Source organism: Heliangelus exortis, chromosome 8 (genome assembly GCF_036169615.1).
Source record: "Heliangelus exortis chromosome 8, bHelExo1.hap1, whole genome shotgun sequence".
Classification (NCBI taxonomy): Eukaryota; Metazoa; Chordata; class Aves; order Apodiformes; family Trochilidae; genus Heliangelus; species Heliangelus exortis.
The window spans coordinates 26,462,283-26,478,767 of record NC_092429.1 but is presented as its reverse complement, the minus strand read 5'-3'; the positions used below and the strand labels follow the sequence as shown (position 1 = coordinate 26,478,767).

The following is a 16,485-nucleotide window of genomic DNA, read 5'->3' as shown; positions in this document are numbered from 1 at the left end:
TGTGATGCCATTAGCTGACCTCGGATTTACCATTTTTTGTTGTTTTCTTTTAAAAGCTTTTGCTTATCTTAGTTGCTGTCCCCCGGTGAAAGAATAGGAGGAAGAGGGCCTGGTAGGGACCCTCCAAAGTGATTCCCTTTGCCCCTCAAAGGCAGGGCCGTGCCCTGGGCTACAGAACACCTGGTGCTCATTGTTTCCTGATTTTTTCCTGAAAACACCTGCACTGATAGTGCTCAGCTGTAGTCGTTAATGAGGCTGCTGTGGAAACTGGGAAATTTCTGGTGAGCCTGGTTTTAGCTCTTCAAAAGGTGATGGATAACTGGGAGGGTTGTTATAAAGCAGAGACAGGGTTGGGGAAAGATTACAGCTCCTCTGCTTGGTATCTTTGGCGTCCCCACGTTGATGCCCATGCTTGGGGACTTCACAGCTGGCACTTGAGGAATTTGGGGATACCTCGGCTCCCTCCTGGTGGAAAATCAAACAGGTGTGGCCATGTGTTCCTGCTGGGATGTGGCCACGCTGGGAGAGAACAGAGCATTTGGACTGCAGAACCTGGTGCCAAAAGAACCAGCAGCTTTGGGTCTGAGGTTTTGCAGGTTCATGACTTAGGAGATTTTTGAGATCTGTGATTTTGGAGGTTCTGTGACTTCTGGGGCTTTGGAGGTGCGCGAGTTCTGTTAGGATTTCGGAAGTCCGTGACTCTGGGGGTTTTGGAAGTCTGGAATTTTGAAGGTCTGTGACTTCTGCTGGGATTTTTGAGATCTTGCACTTCAGAGGTCCCTGATTTCTCCCGAGGGGGTACCTGTAAGTTCTCTGTAGAGAAGGAGGCAAAGGCAGCCGGGCCGGGCCAGGCAGCACCAGCACCTTTCCCGCTCCGGCAGCCCTCCCATTTTTCCCTCGATGCGTGAAAAAGTGGGAAAAGCGAAAAGCTGCGGGGGGGACGGGGACGCGGGGCCGTAAAAACCGATCCGATCCGAGTGGAGCCGAATGGAGTCGAGCAGTGCCGAACCTCGCCGAGCGGAGCCGAGTGGGCCGAGCGAACGGAGTCGAACCCAGGCGAGCGTTCCCTGCCGGCTCCTCACGGGGAGGTGCCGGGCCCCGTCCCCACCCCTCGTCGCCGCCACCCCTCTCCCGCCCGCCCGCCCGGCGCTGGGAGCAAGGGCTCCAAGATGGCCTTGGCCGGGCTGTGCGCCCTGCTCGCCGGCTGCTGCCTGGCAGCGGGGAGCGGCCCCGCCGAGGCGGCGGCGGAGACGGCGGCCAAGGAGCTGGAGTGCAAGATGAAGAGCATCACGGTGTCAGCGCTGCCCTTCCTGCGAGAGAACGACCTCAGCATCATGCACGGCCCCTCGGCCGCCGAGCCCAAGCTGCTCTTCTCCGTCCGCAACGATTTCCCCGGAGAGATGGTGGTGGTGGATGACCTGGAGAATACGGAGCTGCCTTATTTCGTGCTGGGTGAGGCTGCGGACGGGCCCGCGGGCAGCGGCGGGGCGCGCCGGGTCCCCCCTCCCCTCCTTACCAGCCGGTCCCGAGCATCCCCGGCCGCGGGGCTCCTCCCTGCGGCACCGGCGTGAGGCTGCCCTGCAGCATCCCGGTACCGGGGCATTCCCTGCGGCATCCCAGCACCGGTTCACCCCCCTTCAGCATCCCGGCACCGGGGCATCCCTTGCGGCATCCCGGGACCGGTTCCCCCCCTCCAGCTTATGGTCCCGGTGCTGGGTCACCCCGGGCAGCATCCCTGCACATCCGGCTCACCCCTCACATGCTCTGGGCCCCGGTGCTGGTCCCCTCCTCCCCTGCCGTGCATTATCTCGGTACCGGCTGCAGCTGGATGCTGTGGAGATGCTGCAGGCCTGGGGTGCTCGGTGCATACCTGGGGTTGTCATCCAGCTCGGTGCATGGTCACTGGTGGGAGGCCCACGGTCTGCTTCCAGAGTGGCTGCCTGGAGGTGTGGGTTTCTGCTTTGCCTGCCCCCCAAACATCTTCACCTTTCCTGCAGCCTGATGGAAAAATACTTAAGAGCCCAGCATCTCCTATCCCACCCACTGCTCCTGCCCTCAGGTTCTGGGCTTTGGCCTGCTTCCCACCAGAGTCACTCACTGAGTGAGACACGTCTGCCCCAACCTGATGGACTTCTTCAGTTTTCATCCACTACAAAAGCCAGCAGTTTGCTTCTTTGTTCATGCTGGAATAAGAGTAAGACCCGTGCCACTTATGTGTAGGGACCTGTTTCCCTCCACATCACCTGGAATAATTAATCAAAATTATTAATGATCAGCAATATTTGTGCAGAATACTGATTTCCTACTGTCCTCAAGGGCAAACACCACTAGAAGCCCATAGGAGCTGTGCCCATCTTTTGCAAGCCTTGTCCCTCCATCACTACTTCAGCAGCACCTTGAGTGCACCATGAAGTTTTTAAAATGCCACCCTTCTCTGTTGTCCCAAAAATGAGGCACTGGCTTGTCCCTTTGCATGGCATTGCCCCTCTGTGCCACCAGTGCATGGTGGCACCCATGTGCTGTGTGGGCTTGGGGGCTACATGGGCATCCCCCTTTCTGCCATGAGAAGGGTGGGAGCTGTGGATGCCACGCTGGGGGTTCTGTGGGGACACCCACAGGTTGTTTGCTCCAGGCTGGGGGGGCTGTTTGGGATTGGGGCAGTCAGCTGTGCTGATCCTCTCCTGCCTGAGCTCTGTGCTGCGGGATGCTGAGCTCTGGATTGCTGCAGCAGAGGCCGGAGAGCGTTGCTGTGGCAACAGGGCGACGGTGCAGCTGATGCTAAGGGATGTACAGGCATGGCTGCCAGCCCCACGCCACCTTGACACCCCAAAGGCCACCCAGGGTGGGCACTTGTCCTCTCCTCCCCCTTGGACCTGCTGCCAGGGGAGCCAGACCCTGCTGCACCATGAGGGCTGGGGTGCTGCCAGCCCTCCCCTCCCCCAGCTAGGTGGGGATGTGGGTGCTGCTGGGGCAGAAGTCCCCTGGGGTTTGATTTTCTTTCCTGCTTACTGTCACCAAGGCCAGGATGCTGGGAGTAGGGCTGGCAGGAAGGGGCACCTCACAGCCCCCCTCCTTGTCAGGGTTTGAGCTTGGTGAGTCCTGGGAAATGGCACATTCCATCTCCCTCTCTCCCTCCTGAGAGAAGAACTTGCTTGGAAGGTGGTAGAGCCACTTTGCCCTGCGTGGGTATCATACAATATTATTGTTGCTGCTTTGCCATTTGTGGGTGTTGTTATTTTTATTAATTTTTAGTATTTTTAAAGTTTTAGTATTTTAAATACTGTTAGCCTGGCCCTGGTTTTGCATGGCAGAAACCCTGAAGTGCACAAAGTTCTTGCAAGACCCAAATTTGGTAACTTAGAGGTTGCATCCTCTGGAGCTGGAGACTCCCTAGCTCAAGACATGTCACTTCTTGGGGATGCTGTTACCTTGGTTGATGTGTAGAGCTGGTGTGGGTGGCTGTTTGTATCTCCATGAGCCCTGGAGGGTGTTTTTGAGCATCCTTCCAGGAATCAGGCATCATGCAGAGCTGGTTGCACCATCCCTGGCAAACCCCAGATCCATGACTTGTGCCCAAACTTGCTGGGTTTGGATGGACAGAAAGGTGCTGGAGTGGTAGGTTGTCCCCACAGCCACAGCTGTGGTTTTGAGCCAGGTCTGGTTTGGGGGATCTCTACAGGGAAAGGAGCTGGGTGGGTGCTTTTGCTCCTCTTAGTGGTTTTCAGATCCAGGGCCTGTACAAGGAAGGGGTCCTCGAGGGGAGGGGAACTGCTCTGCTGGTTCCCAGGGGCTTAGGTAGAACCCCTGGGCCAGGGAGGGCCTGGGTTTGGAGCTCCATGAAGGGCAGAGGGCATTGCATGGCTGCTGCTGGCACATGGACTCTAGAACCTCTTAAGGTTGTCCTATGCCTCAGTTTCCCCAGGAAGAGAATCAGAGCACACAGGGAGGTGGCTGCAGCAGGCTGGGACTGCGGGGATGGTATCCCAAGGTCTCCAAGTCCCAAGGGACAGGATTGAGTAGCCCACAGCTATCTGGTGGGTGTCATTACCAGTGGGTACATAGGTGAAGGTTTCTCCCCAAGCTGAGGTCTTTGGAAAGCCATGTGTGTCACTTGCCAAAAATCTAAGGTTGCAGGGGCGTGTGTGGAACTGTGTGTCCCCAAACTGTGTGTCCCCAAACTGTGTGTCCCCAAACTGACTGTCACTCCCAGCCACTGATGAGATGCTTTGTTAACATCATCAACTTCAGGAGGAGTGTGGAGGTTGTGGGCATCCTCTTGCTGCTGCTCAGTGGTGTGGCACTCGGATGGATCCATGGTTTAGTTTCATCTCCACCTGAGAGGAGATGTCTCACTGTATGCTGTCTGCTTTCCATTTTTGGGTCCCACCCCCCTCCGTGGCCATCCTGGTGGGTTTGTTCAGTGCTCAGCCTTCCCCAAGCCTGGGGACTCTGATTTCTCACACGTTCCTCTGAAAGCAGAGGGATCATGCATGGGATGATTACCCCTGCTTTATGGTGTGGAGAGCTGGGAGGCAGGGCTGTCAGGTGCTTCCTAGCACCCTTTGCTAATGAACAGAGTGTGTTAAAATTGCACTTGTGCTGCCCCGCTGCCCACCTTTGCTCAGGAGCAGCTCAGTGTGTGCAGTCCCCACGTGCCTCACTTTTCATGCTCCTGTCCCCAAAACCCCACACAGTTTTATAGCCATGGACTCAGGGAGACTCTGACACCAGAGTCCCACTTTGGCTGCAGGTTTTTTCCCACCTCAGGAATTGTCAGGAAGTGAGAGCAGGGATGGCTTTACATTTAAAATCACCCAGTTGCATTTAAATCAAGGAAAGCTCCATACGGCCTGGTGTTGCCTTCCACCTCTTCTGTGGTTTTTGCACCCACTGTGTTTTTTCCTAGGGTGAGGCTGAGTCTTACTGCTTGGTGGCCATTAAGAAATGCTGATTAGCAGCTCAATATTCCCTGTCTGCTAACCTTCACTCCCCTCTTCTTCCTTGGTGCCTGGCTCTGCAGCATCCAGACAGGTTTGAGATGTCATTAATGGGCTTCACACTCCTGCTGGCTGCTAATTTTTTTATCAGACTCCATCCCTCCTGGGTTAGAACCTGGTGAGCAGGGTATTTATTGGCATCCGGGCTTCCCCAGGGCTCAGCAGAGGTTTGAAGTGCAATTAAAAACTGCCAAAGATGGTGTCTTTGACTCCTTTGCCCAAGTGAAACACCAGAAATTTGAAAAGCAAAGTCTTGAAATGTGGGTTTGGGTAGAAATAGGTCTTGAGGGGTGAGAAAGCAGAGCCAGTGGCTTGAACCTGTGCTGCATAATTCAAGATCTTGAAATCCTGGATGGTTTCTTTTGTCCTGTTTTTCTGTTTGGTTTTTTTGTTTGGTTTTTTTTTTTTACTTCCCCTGAGTGTGGAGGAGCTGAAGGAGCTTTTTCTGCCTCCCTGGTTTCCAGCCCAGCTGCTGTGCCCTGAAACAGGGCCAGCTCAGCCCCTCACCCCCCACTTTCCCCCACTTCCCATTGCCCTCGTGGAAGCCTTGGCAGCAGGGAATGGGAGAAGGTCCTTAACTTCAGTTGCTTTAATAGATTATCATACACTTGGACCTTAACACAAGCTGTCATGATTTCAAATTATCTTACTTTTAAATTAAATAGATTCCTTTTTAAATAAAAAATCAATTCTAATTTTTTAGAGGTGTGACATTTTTCAAAGGTGCCTCTGAGCTGGACATATTTAACCACTCTTGAATATTTCCCTGAAAATTTTAACCTTATTTTATTTGTTGTTGTTGTTAAATCTCTGCTAAGATCTTGGCTGTGCTGGTGGATGACTCCCCTGGGTAACAAACACAGGGAGGTGGCAGGGATGTGAGAGGGATGGCTGTGGGAATGGGGGAGTCATGGGCTGCCTGCTCACCCTGCCTCTCCTTCCTGGCAGCCAGATGTGACACCCCTCAGCTCTCATTCTCATCCCATGCCTCTCCTACCACCATGGGTGGCAGGAAGTGATGTGTGTCCTGCCCCCTCATTTGCCTTCCATCCCTAGCTTCTAAGTGGCTTCAGAGGAGGGAAGCAGGAGTCAAGGAGCTGCACGTATCTTTAAATAAAAAAATAAATTCATGTCCAGTTGGAAGAGCATCCCATGGGGTTTTGGCTGGGTGGGTTGCTTGATCCTGCTTCTCTTGCATGGATGGGGATGCCTGTGGTGGGTCCCAAAGCTGGTGGCATGCAGGGTGACTCTGGTCCCAGCAGTTCAAGGTAGGAAAGGGGGTCTAAGGGTCTTGGTGTCTTGGGGTGCTGGTCCCTGGCTCAACTTCATTCCCATCACCACTGGAGCTCTTTGTCACACATCTCCATCCCATGAGGCTGGCTCCCCTGGGGCTGGTCCCACTGCCAGACCCACAGCATGGTTCTGCTCTGGTTCGGATCTTGCACTTGGAAGCAGGGGTAATGGCAAAATAATGGAGCAAATATTAAGAAATTCATGAGTACCTAGAGAATAACCAAGTTAAATTATACCGTAGGAGCTCAATTGCCTTGCTTAGATTGACTGAATTACTAAATGAGCCTGGCTAATGGAATGGAGTGGATGTATCGGACTTTCACTCAAGATCCTGAAATAATTTCTCTAATAAGATTGTGAGCCATTAATTGAACTTGGCTTTGATCCTGGACACTGTCGTGTGCACTGAAACCTGGCAGTATGAGCTATGCTCCTGCTTGCCTGGCCAAGGGGGTGCCTGCCAGCATCTCCCCACTGGGATGCTTGGAGGGCAGCCAAAGGGTTTGCTGGGAGGAGTCCCAACCTCCCTGTGCTGGGACCTGCAGTGGGGAAGGGACCCTGAAAAACCCCTTGGCCAAACCCACCCTGGCAGTGGGATGCACTCCCTTCCCTTCTGCTGCCAACTGCTGAGGGTCTGGCTGGGGTCCTAACTCTCATCCTCAGCTCCATAGGGTGGATTTGAGATGGATGTTTTGGTGTTTCCATCTCCTGGAAATCCTGAGGTGCCACCTTCTTCCTAAGTCCTCCTGGAGTAGTTGGTGCTAGTGGTGGTCTCTTGTCTGTAGCATCCAGATGCTTCCTTCTCCATCACCTTCCTCCTTCTTTCTCCATCAAACCCATCCCTGAGAGGTCAGTGCTGCTGCACTTCCTCCTCCCTCAGGTGCTCTGGTACTTGCTTCTCATGCTGGAGTTGTCCTCTTGGGTGCTGACAGCAGAGCACCAAAGGATGCTGCCATCTGCAGAGCTTCCAGCAGAGCAGAGAGGGACCTGCTGAGGGGATTCAGCCTGCCCTGGACCTGCACCTGGTGGGACAGGATATGCTTATCTGATAGGGTTTGGGTGCAAACTGCTGGTGGGACCCTGTTCCTGACCTTTCTCTTGGTGATGCAATGTAAACCTTGACCTCTCCACATCCCTTTTTCAGCTGAAGAATGGGGACAGAGTGGGGAAAGTGACCTCCTGAGAGCCACCAAGTGCACACCCACACCTGGCCACGTGCTTTCCTTGCTTAGCACTAGAGCCAAGCACCAGTCTCAGCTACAAAAAGCCCAACAAAAAGAGTAGGAAAAGCTGCAGGGCAGTGGACAGCAATCCTGGGATGAGCACACAGGGGCCCCTGTAGGCAAATTGAGGGTGGTTGGAGCTCAGGGTGCTTATTTCTATCCTTAAAGGTGCCTTTTCTTTGTGCCATGCCAGTTGCCTCCCTGCTCTCTTACTGGGAGCCCAAGTTTTGGTGGCAGGGGGGGATGTACAGGGTCTGTTGGATATTTTTTTCTCAACTGAGACAAAAAAAAAATAAAAAAAAATTGGGATTTCATCTCTGGGAACCCATTGCCATGGCAACAGCACATCCAGCCAGCTCCAGCAGCAGTGGGGATGGGAGAGAGGATCTCACTGACCCAGAAAGCAGAGGGGAGAGTGGGTTGTGGGGCCCTTGGCATTTTGATGGGGGGTACCAAGCTCTGGCAGCACCCAGCAGGAAGGGCAGGGGAGTGATGCACAGGCAGGGAGGCTGTGGGGGAGCCTGTGCCCCTGTTTTGGGGGTGCAGGGCAATGCTTCTGGCTCCCTTTAATCACTCCCAGCTGTAAATACTCAGACCTCAGGGTCTACTCAGACGCAGGGATGCTCAGGCTCACCCCTGTTCCCATCTTCAGACCTGTCTCAGCTTTGGGGGCTGCCCATGTGGCCACCCCTCAAACACTCCCAAAGCTTTGCACGTGTGCTTAATCTCCCAAATTGGCCATAGCCCCAGTAGTGGAGAGCACCCTGAGGTAGCTGCACACCTCCCTGATGCCACTTTGTCATCTCTGCCCTGATCACTGCCCACACCAGTGGCATCTGGTCCTGGGCCACATCCCATTTCCCACCTTTTATTATTATTATTATTATTATTATTTTATTTTATTTTATTTTTCTAATGGTTTCTTAGCCAGCTACATGGAGGCTCTGAAATCACCTCCCTTTGAGCCTTGCTGGCCCTTCAAATGAAGGAATTTTTGCCTGCCAGGATTAAGGCAGCATCTGGATGATGATGGCTCTGTCATTTAAGTCTGGTTGTCCTTTTGCAAATTTCCAGCCTCTGGCTTCTCTGCAGCCAGCCTGGCTCTGGCCCGTGGCTCACCCCAAGCCACAGCACGGGGAGGTTTGAGGATTTGTCCAGATAAGGGAAGATTTTTGATTGCCAGGTCCTAGCTGCTGCTCTACAAGTTAATATTGCAGAAGAGCTCAGAGGGGAGCACCCCCACTCCTGCACCTTGCCTTGGGTTTTTTCTGATCCTGCTTTGCTGCCCTGAGCTAAGGGATGCTCGGGATGGATGGATGCTTGGGATGGGTGGATGGATGGATGGATGGATGGATGCATGCTTGGGATGGGTGCTCAGGATGGCTACCTCTCAAAAGAGGTTTTTAACGTCTCAGCTGTGGTTTTGAACTCCCCAGCCATTTTTTCCACAGCTGAAACAAGGGGTTAGAGACACTGGCTTTGGACTGTATTAGCTGGCTAACAAATTCACTGACAGTCAGTGGTTTCATCATCTCCCCCCAAGATCCTTCCCCCCAAAAAGGTAGGAGTACACAGCAGGGACATTCTGCATGAGCTTTTTAACCAGAGGCCACCTCCTCAGGATCTTCAGGTGTTTCCCCTATCAGGAAATGACCTCCTGAACTTCCAGCTCCCTCAAAGCCCACAGGTACCACTTTCCTCCCAGTTACCTTATCAGTGCCCCCAGCTCTGGTTGAGGATCCCAGCTGCCTCCTCTCTGCCCTCCAGCTCTCCCCTATCTGCTCCCTTGTCCCAGCACCCAAGCAGTCAGTAATTCACCTTCATCTCCAGCATAATCCTTTTTAAAATTTCCTGTCTCTTTCAGGGACACAGATGGGACAATTATCTCAGGTTCCTAATCACTCTTCTGTGTCTTTCCTGCCTCTCTCACGGATCAGGGTTTTCTGTTCTCTCTGAATCATCACCATCACCCCTCACCCCTCACCAGACTTCTTTAGATGCTTTCTGTGGGTTGTGACAAGGGCGACAAGATCTGGATCAGAACCAGTTGGGGAGGTGGCCCTGGCAGCAGCAGAGAGACTGGTGGGAGCCGGGGCAGTTTTCCCGCTGGGAGCATTGAGCCACCCCTGGAAGACATTATTAGGGATAAACCAAAACAGGTAACACATCCAAACAGGTAACATCCAAACTCTGTCGAGTCACAGAAAGGAGCAGAATCACTTTCCAGATTGAACAGATTCATCAAAGAGCCCCCAGACTCGCCAATCAAATTCCCAACCACACTCATTCCCACAGAAATCACTTTTTTAACAGCATAGAAAAGTTGGGAGATGGGACCATAGGCAGCAGCCTGCACGGATGAGTAAATCCAAAAAGGCAGTGTATAACAAGTCTTTCACCCATGTCATTTTGAAACCCATTTTTCTTTTTTTAATTTCCAACTTTCCAATATTTTCAATTAATAGAAAAATTTAAAATCAAGCCCCGCGTTGGATGCGAATTATTCTGGCACAGCTTTAGCAGTTTGGGCAGACTACAAACCTAAGGAGAGCATTGCCCTCCCCCCACCCTCCACAAAAGGAAGCTAAAAGGGGAATAAAGACCTGAGACTTTGAGTTGGAAACTGGAAACAATTTGATACAGATTTGTTAACACAGAGGAAAGGTATTAACATGAGGGATAAAGTAAAAAATAATACAAATATATATATATATATACACACAGCACAAATATTGGCTCTAACAAGCATGTGGTGAGCTGGTGGTGAAGAGAGGCAGGGGAAGAGCAGCACAGCCAGCAGTGAGTGGAAAGAAAAAGAGGGAGGAGTTGTTGGCTTTCCCTATTTTTACACAGGATGGCAGGAAATAGGAGGGAATAACTCCTTTGCATTCCACCCATCTCAGCATCCAGAATCCCCCCTTCAGCTCCTGACATGTGGGGTGGCTACAGGAACCCTTTGGGATGGAGGTCTGCTTGGTGGGTAGGGGAAATCTGTCAGAGGCAGGATCTTGGCCTTGTTTTTTGGGAGCAGCACCTCCTGTTTTTCTCTCCTGCACCTCCTCCCTTCCCGAAAATCCTGGCTCCAGTGTCACCGTCACGATGGTGACTGCCTGGGAAAGCAGATATTAGCAACCCTGAAATATCCCAGGGACAGGCTCTTGTGTGATGGGAGACAGTTACCATGGAAACCTTCAATTTAAAAAAACAAAAAAACCCAAAACAAACAAAAAACCCAACCCAAAACCACAAAACAAACAAACAAACAAAAAAAAACCCCAACAACTAAAAAGAAAGAAACCCAAAATTTAAAGCAGCCCTTGTAGCTCAGACAAACTGGAGACCTTCTAGAGATTTTGGCACCCCTCTGCTTTTTCTTTTGTCCCAGCTGAAAGCTCCAGGAGCCAAGGCAATTAATTTGAGTATCCTAAAGGGAGGAAGAGTGAGAGAGCAGTGCTGGGAATCTGCTGCCTGGGCTGGTGGGGTCCTGGTGGGGTTCAGAGCTACCAAACATCCTCCTGTAATGGGGCTGTTCTGTCACAGAGGAAAAAACCTGTTGTTTTTTTAGGGGAGGTGGCTTAAGGCTAAACCTCCCCTTCCTGGCTCCCTGGGTGGAGGGTTTATGGGGGCCTTTGGTGTGAATGAAGTATTCAGAGCTGGTTGGCTCTGGTGGATAAGGGGAGATGCTTGGGAGGACCATTCATTCTTAAGGTATGGAAAACTTATAGCTCACTTCTCACCTTGATTTAATTGTGTTTGCTTAGCAAAGCACTGCTTATTTCCTAACATGCAAGCAAATAAGTAAATTTTCCTCCTTACTTTTTTATTTTTTTTTTCTTTTCCATGCAATCACGAGGGAACTTTCTGCCTGTGGTTCTGACACTGGGTCTCCCTTTCAGGCACGAGCCCTGCCTGAGAAGCCCATCAGGTGTATGCAGGCACAGCTTTACCACCATGCTAGCTCATTGAAGCTGATGGGTGCTGACACCTTACATAATTTTGGACTGCAATGCAGAAGCTCTTGTTTAATTTTTAATTATCCAATTGCCTCACGTATGTAGCACTTGGCCTGGGAAGTGGAGCCAACCTGTGGGCATGTGTGAGGAGGTCTGGCTGGCAAAGGGGTTGAGAAAACCTCTCCTGTCCCCATCCCTTCTGGGAATGTGTCCCCTTGGCATCAGCACATCAGGAGTGGGGCTGAGCCACAGTGTCAGGGCAGAATTCTCTGCGCCCAGTTTGGGGACAGAGGGGTGTCCCCTGGAGTGGGGGGAGAAGGGATGAAGGTCTGCAAAGGGCTTGGATGTTTCCCTGCATGATTGTGTTAGATAAATGGAAGGCACTGTGGTTGCTTTGCACTCAGATTTCATGTACTTGCTGCTAAAAGAGTCCTGGATGTGTCCCTGAGTGGGTTTGTTGTGGATGTGGGAGGAACAGGGAAGGAGCTGCTGTAGACCTCAGCTGTGAAGCACCATTGCTTCCCACCCCTTTTTTTTCCCCCCTCTTTCATACCCCTGCTCTGGGCTTTTCTTTCTTTCCTACAAAGGTACCTTAGGCTTCAAAGTTCCCAAAATAACAAAGGTTAAAAAATAATTCTTAAAAAATGAAAAATAAAAAAAGTGTTGCTACAAGAGCAAGTTGGTGCCTCACTTGCACCTGGGCTTGAAACTTCAAAGCAGCTGCCAAGAGCCCCCAGCAGTGTCTGTGGTGGGATGTCCTAATGCTTGGGCTCCCATCCCCATCCTCCTGAAGTCCCAGGAAATGTGGCAGAAGGCAGGAAGAGACAGTGGGCATTGCATCCATAGAAAGCATCATGGGGAGATTGCTGCTTTTTCTGCCTGTGAGAGGCAGACAGGAAGGGTTTTAGTGGAGGAGAGGCTGTAATGATAGGTAAGTCCATACTGGTGAGATGAGTGTCCCCAGGGCTCTGCCCTGTCCTCACTGCCCCTGTCCCCTGGCCAGGCAGGTGGACAATCAGCTCCTGGCAGGGAGGCTCCATCCTCATTGTGTAGTGCTTTGTGCCTCTGCTTGCTCTGCTGATTTATATAGATCATCAATATGACAATTATACACACCTGTAGATTTAATTACCTTCATTTTTGTCAGGCAGGGACAGATTTATGCCTCTATTCAATTCCTGTAAATCTGAAAGAAGCTTGACTAGACCCAAAAATCCTCCCATTGATCATTGTGCCCTGGCTGGGCTCTCTCTGGCCTTCTTGACAAGCTGTTCTTTCAAGAGTGATAAATTCAAGATGCACAGTCAACTTTTTTCCCTCCCACATCTTCCTTCTGCAGCACTATTGGGGGGGCCCTTTCCCTGCTTCTAGGGGTTTTTCCAGCTGAGATTTTCCACTGGTCTTCCCTGAATGTCATGCCTTTCTTGGTACATTCATACTTTATATGAATGGATACTTTAGATGGTGGATAGAACAGAACCTTGTGTTAATTTTTACACTCCTGATTCTTTCAAAGTGAGATATAGCAAATAATTGTTGCCCTGCCCTCTGCTCCACTACCTTGGTGACCTTCCTGGCTTTTATCTCTGCTCAGGTATTTGTTTCCTTGCTGAGGGACGCTAAAGCAGTTGGTTTCTCCTTTCCCCAGAACTGTTGTGACTCCTCATCTTTCTGGCACCCTCCTCCCAGTTTTCTGAGCTCTGTCTCCTCCCTGGTGCCATGTCTGACCCCAATACTTCTGGCAGTACTGGGGACCTGCTTGCTTTCACCTGCCCACTTCTTCACTCTCTTTTCCTCCAGCACTTCACAGCTTCAGTTTTGTGGAGACTAAATTTAGGATTGGTGACCAACTTTGGCACTCACCTCTTCTTCCAGAGTGTTTCTGAACAGCCAAGGTCCTGACAGAGATCTCAGTGGGTCTTCTTGGTAACCTCTTCTCATTATTAAAACTAACCTTGTGTTCCTCCCCAGCCTGGTGGGCTTCAAGAGGACTTTCCCTCTGATCCCAGCCTCTCTTCAGCACTTCAGGAAACTTTGAGGGTGGGTTTTGACTCTTTGAAATGAGTCCATCAAACTGGATCACCCTATGGAGCCTTAGTGTTGAGCGACCCATATTTACCCATGCACCTACCAGTTCCTCCCACAGATGGTCCAGGGCAGAAATAGTACTTACTGCTCCATAATTTCCATGATGCACAAGAGCTTTTTTAAGAGATTGGGATCTCCTCTGCCAAATCCTCCAGTTCCTCACCCTTCCTGAGTGATAGCTGGGGTGTGGGTGTCCCCCTCCACTGCTCGTAGGTGAGGACTATCAGGGATGAGGGGTTCATGTCCTCCATCTCACCAGCTTGCTGGGAGGTGAAATCAGGGCAGTGATTTTTCACTGCTAACTGGGAGCTTCTCTGTCATTTAGGCTCTTTCCATGGAGACTTAGGCTTCCTTCTGGAAGAGGTGATGTGATGGGTGGGCTATCAATGTGGTCCTTTGTGGGATTTAAATATCAATCTTGATTCTCATAAGTTATTGTCACAATTTTCTTTTGCTTTTGCTCACTGTGGTTGTGTGGGGTTCTGGGTTGGTTTTGTTGTGTGACTATGTCAGTGGTGGTCCAGAAGGTGGATTTGATCCACATCTTCTCTAGGGTTCACATCAATGACAGATGGGACCAAGCTAACAAAACAGAAGTGAAAAATGAAACACCAGTGAATGTCCCAGCCTGCTTGTTGCAGCCATGTGCATTAGCCATGTCTTTCCCAGGTTTTAATACAAAATGACAAATGAGGAAAAAAATAACCTTGGTGGGGATGTGGGGCAGGTGAGGTGGGGCATGTCCCCTCTACAAGGAATAGTGGGGCACAGGGACATGGCATGTTGTAAGGTCAGCAGCTGCAGAGCAAACCTGCTTGACTCTGACCCATTAATGATGAATCTGTGTCCTTCACACAATGTCCTTTGACAAGTGATGAAGGGGCATGTTATGCAAGAAAGAGATGAATTGGGACTGTGGCATATTTGGGACAAAAACCCCTTGTTCAAGGCTAACACCTGGCTATGGCTTTGCATTGTAACTCCTTGATGACCTTCCCAAAAGCAAAGGCACCCTGTGTTTCACAGAGAAACCTGGTTAGACAATGCTGCTGTGGCTGATGGCTTCATGAACACCAGCCCCATGTCTGCATGTCAGAATGGGGTCATCTCTCTGAGCTCCCTGGAGAGTGGCTCCAGATCCAGCATGTGCTTTTCCCTTTAGTCTTTGGGTTCTCTCCTGTCTCTGGGTCTTCTGGAAATTTTGGCCAAGGTGACCTGTGAAGCAGCTTCCTAATAGATCAAGTGAGGTTTGTGTTTGCTGGAAAAGCTGGATTGTCTTGAAAAGACAGATTGACCTCCAGAATGAGCTGGTTGTCCTACCTGAGACTGGAGGTGGGATAAAAAATGCAGATAATATATAGATAGTCAGTGATGAATGTGATTTTTTTGTAAAATGAGCCCATAAAACCATGAAAGATGGGTCACTAAAACCTTGAAATAAAAACAAGTTAAATATCAGGGAACGTGTTTTGAGATCTGAATTGATAAGAATAAAGTCCTGGGGTCCCCATGCAGAGTCTGAGTGGCTCATGGGGGTGGGGGGGTCTCCTCAGTTACCTTAGATATTGGATACCCTTGGAGGACCTTCCAAGGCCAGGGCTTGATTAATTTAGTCAGAGCCCTTTAAAGGATGTGTGCAGTCTAGACATGAAGCAAAAGCCTTTGCTAATGGGGAACTTAAATAAAAACACATTCAGGTTCCAGGTGGAAAATAAGGCAGGTTTAAATGTTAATGAGGAAATATAAGTCCAAGTCAAAATCTGCTGTATGAAGTGTATCTGCAGAGATTGGCATTATGGCTGAGTTCATTTGACTAAATGGAGATGTCTATTAATGCAAAATGCTTCCAAATGGAAAGGAACATTGTGTTTATGTTTTGGGTTTTTTTTTTCCCCATCAAAATGTTGGTGTGTGCTTTTTAGGAGAGTTGCTCTTGTGTCTTTTCCCTCCTGCCATGAGGGAAGGCAAGGTTATGGGAATGTGTCCATGCAGGCTGTGGGCTCAGGGGCTGCCATTTTGATGCCAAACCAGTCATACCAGTTTGAGTGTGACTAATTGGGCTACAGAGGAGCTGCTGCATCCCAAAATCTAGAGATGCAGAGGTGTTGCCTCCAGGAGTACTGGGTTTGCTTTGTGTTGGACAGCTGTCCTCAGGGTAATTTGGGGTGGTCAGTAATGAAGCAGGTGTAAATCCACCCACCCACAACAACTTCATCTGGACTTTCCTCTTCTCCTCTCCTTGGTTTGCTTCTCTCCAACCTTCCCTTCCTCCTCCCTCTCCTTGCGGATGGTCTGGGAGGGGAGCAACTGAGGCCCTTATGTTGAAAGCATCAGCTGGGGGCTTTGGAGGCTGCTGCTCCTATAGATAAAAAGGACCTGTGCCACCTTTGATAGCAGGCAAAGGAAGCCCAGCCTAATTAGTGGTCTCCTCCTGTAATTAACCCCTGACTCAAGCAGACTATATTTTAACAGAGGTGCAAGAAGTTAATATCAGTGCTAATGATTTCATATCCCTAGCTTTAATGAAAGCCATGCAGGGACCCAGGCCTATCATCAATGTCTTTCAAAATTTGAACTTGAAAATATCCTCCTGGTTTTTGGTTTTTTTTTTTTTTTTCCTCTTTTTTGGGCTTTCCACCCACTTCCCCACCTCCTCTGGGTTCTCCTGGCTGCATGGGACAACCCAGCTGAGAGGTTTGGCACCATCCAGCTGAGCCCTAACAGCACCCAAATCCATGGCCCCAGCTGGCTACATGGGTCACTGCAGTGTCCCCCACCAGGTGAGGTTTTCTTGGAGAGCAAAGATCCAAGGCAAAGATCCAAGTGGAACACATTGGAGTGTGATAAGAGAGAGCAAAGAGATGCTGGGTTAGGGAGGAAAGCTTGGGCTTGGTCCTGGTCCTTGTCCTGGTCCTGGTCTTGGTCTTGGTC

At 50.6% G+C, this 16,485-nt stretch overlaps 1 protein-coding gene across 2 annotated transcripts in view; it reads left to right on the top strand.

The window, feature by feature from the left end:
* The first annotated feature begins 931 nt into the window (after window positions 1-931).
* The window catches only part of ASTN1 (astrotactin 1), a 47,842-nt gene continuing 32,288 nt past the window's right edge, over window positions 932-16,485 (top strand). The window contains exon 1 of one of the 2 annotated variants that reach the window (XM_071751153.1): window positions 932-1,452. In XM_071751153.1, coding sequence (XP_071607254.1) covers window positions 1,170-1,452 — 283 coding nt within the window. In that variant the 5' untranslated portion in view covers window positions 932-1,169. The remainder of the gene's footprint in view (window positions 1,453-16,485) is intronic. The other variant, XM_071751152.1, reaches the window with a different exon arrangement.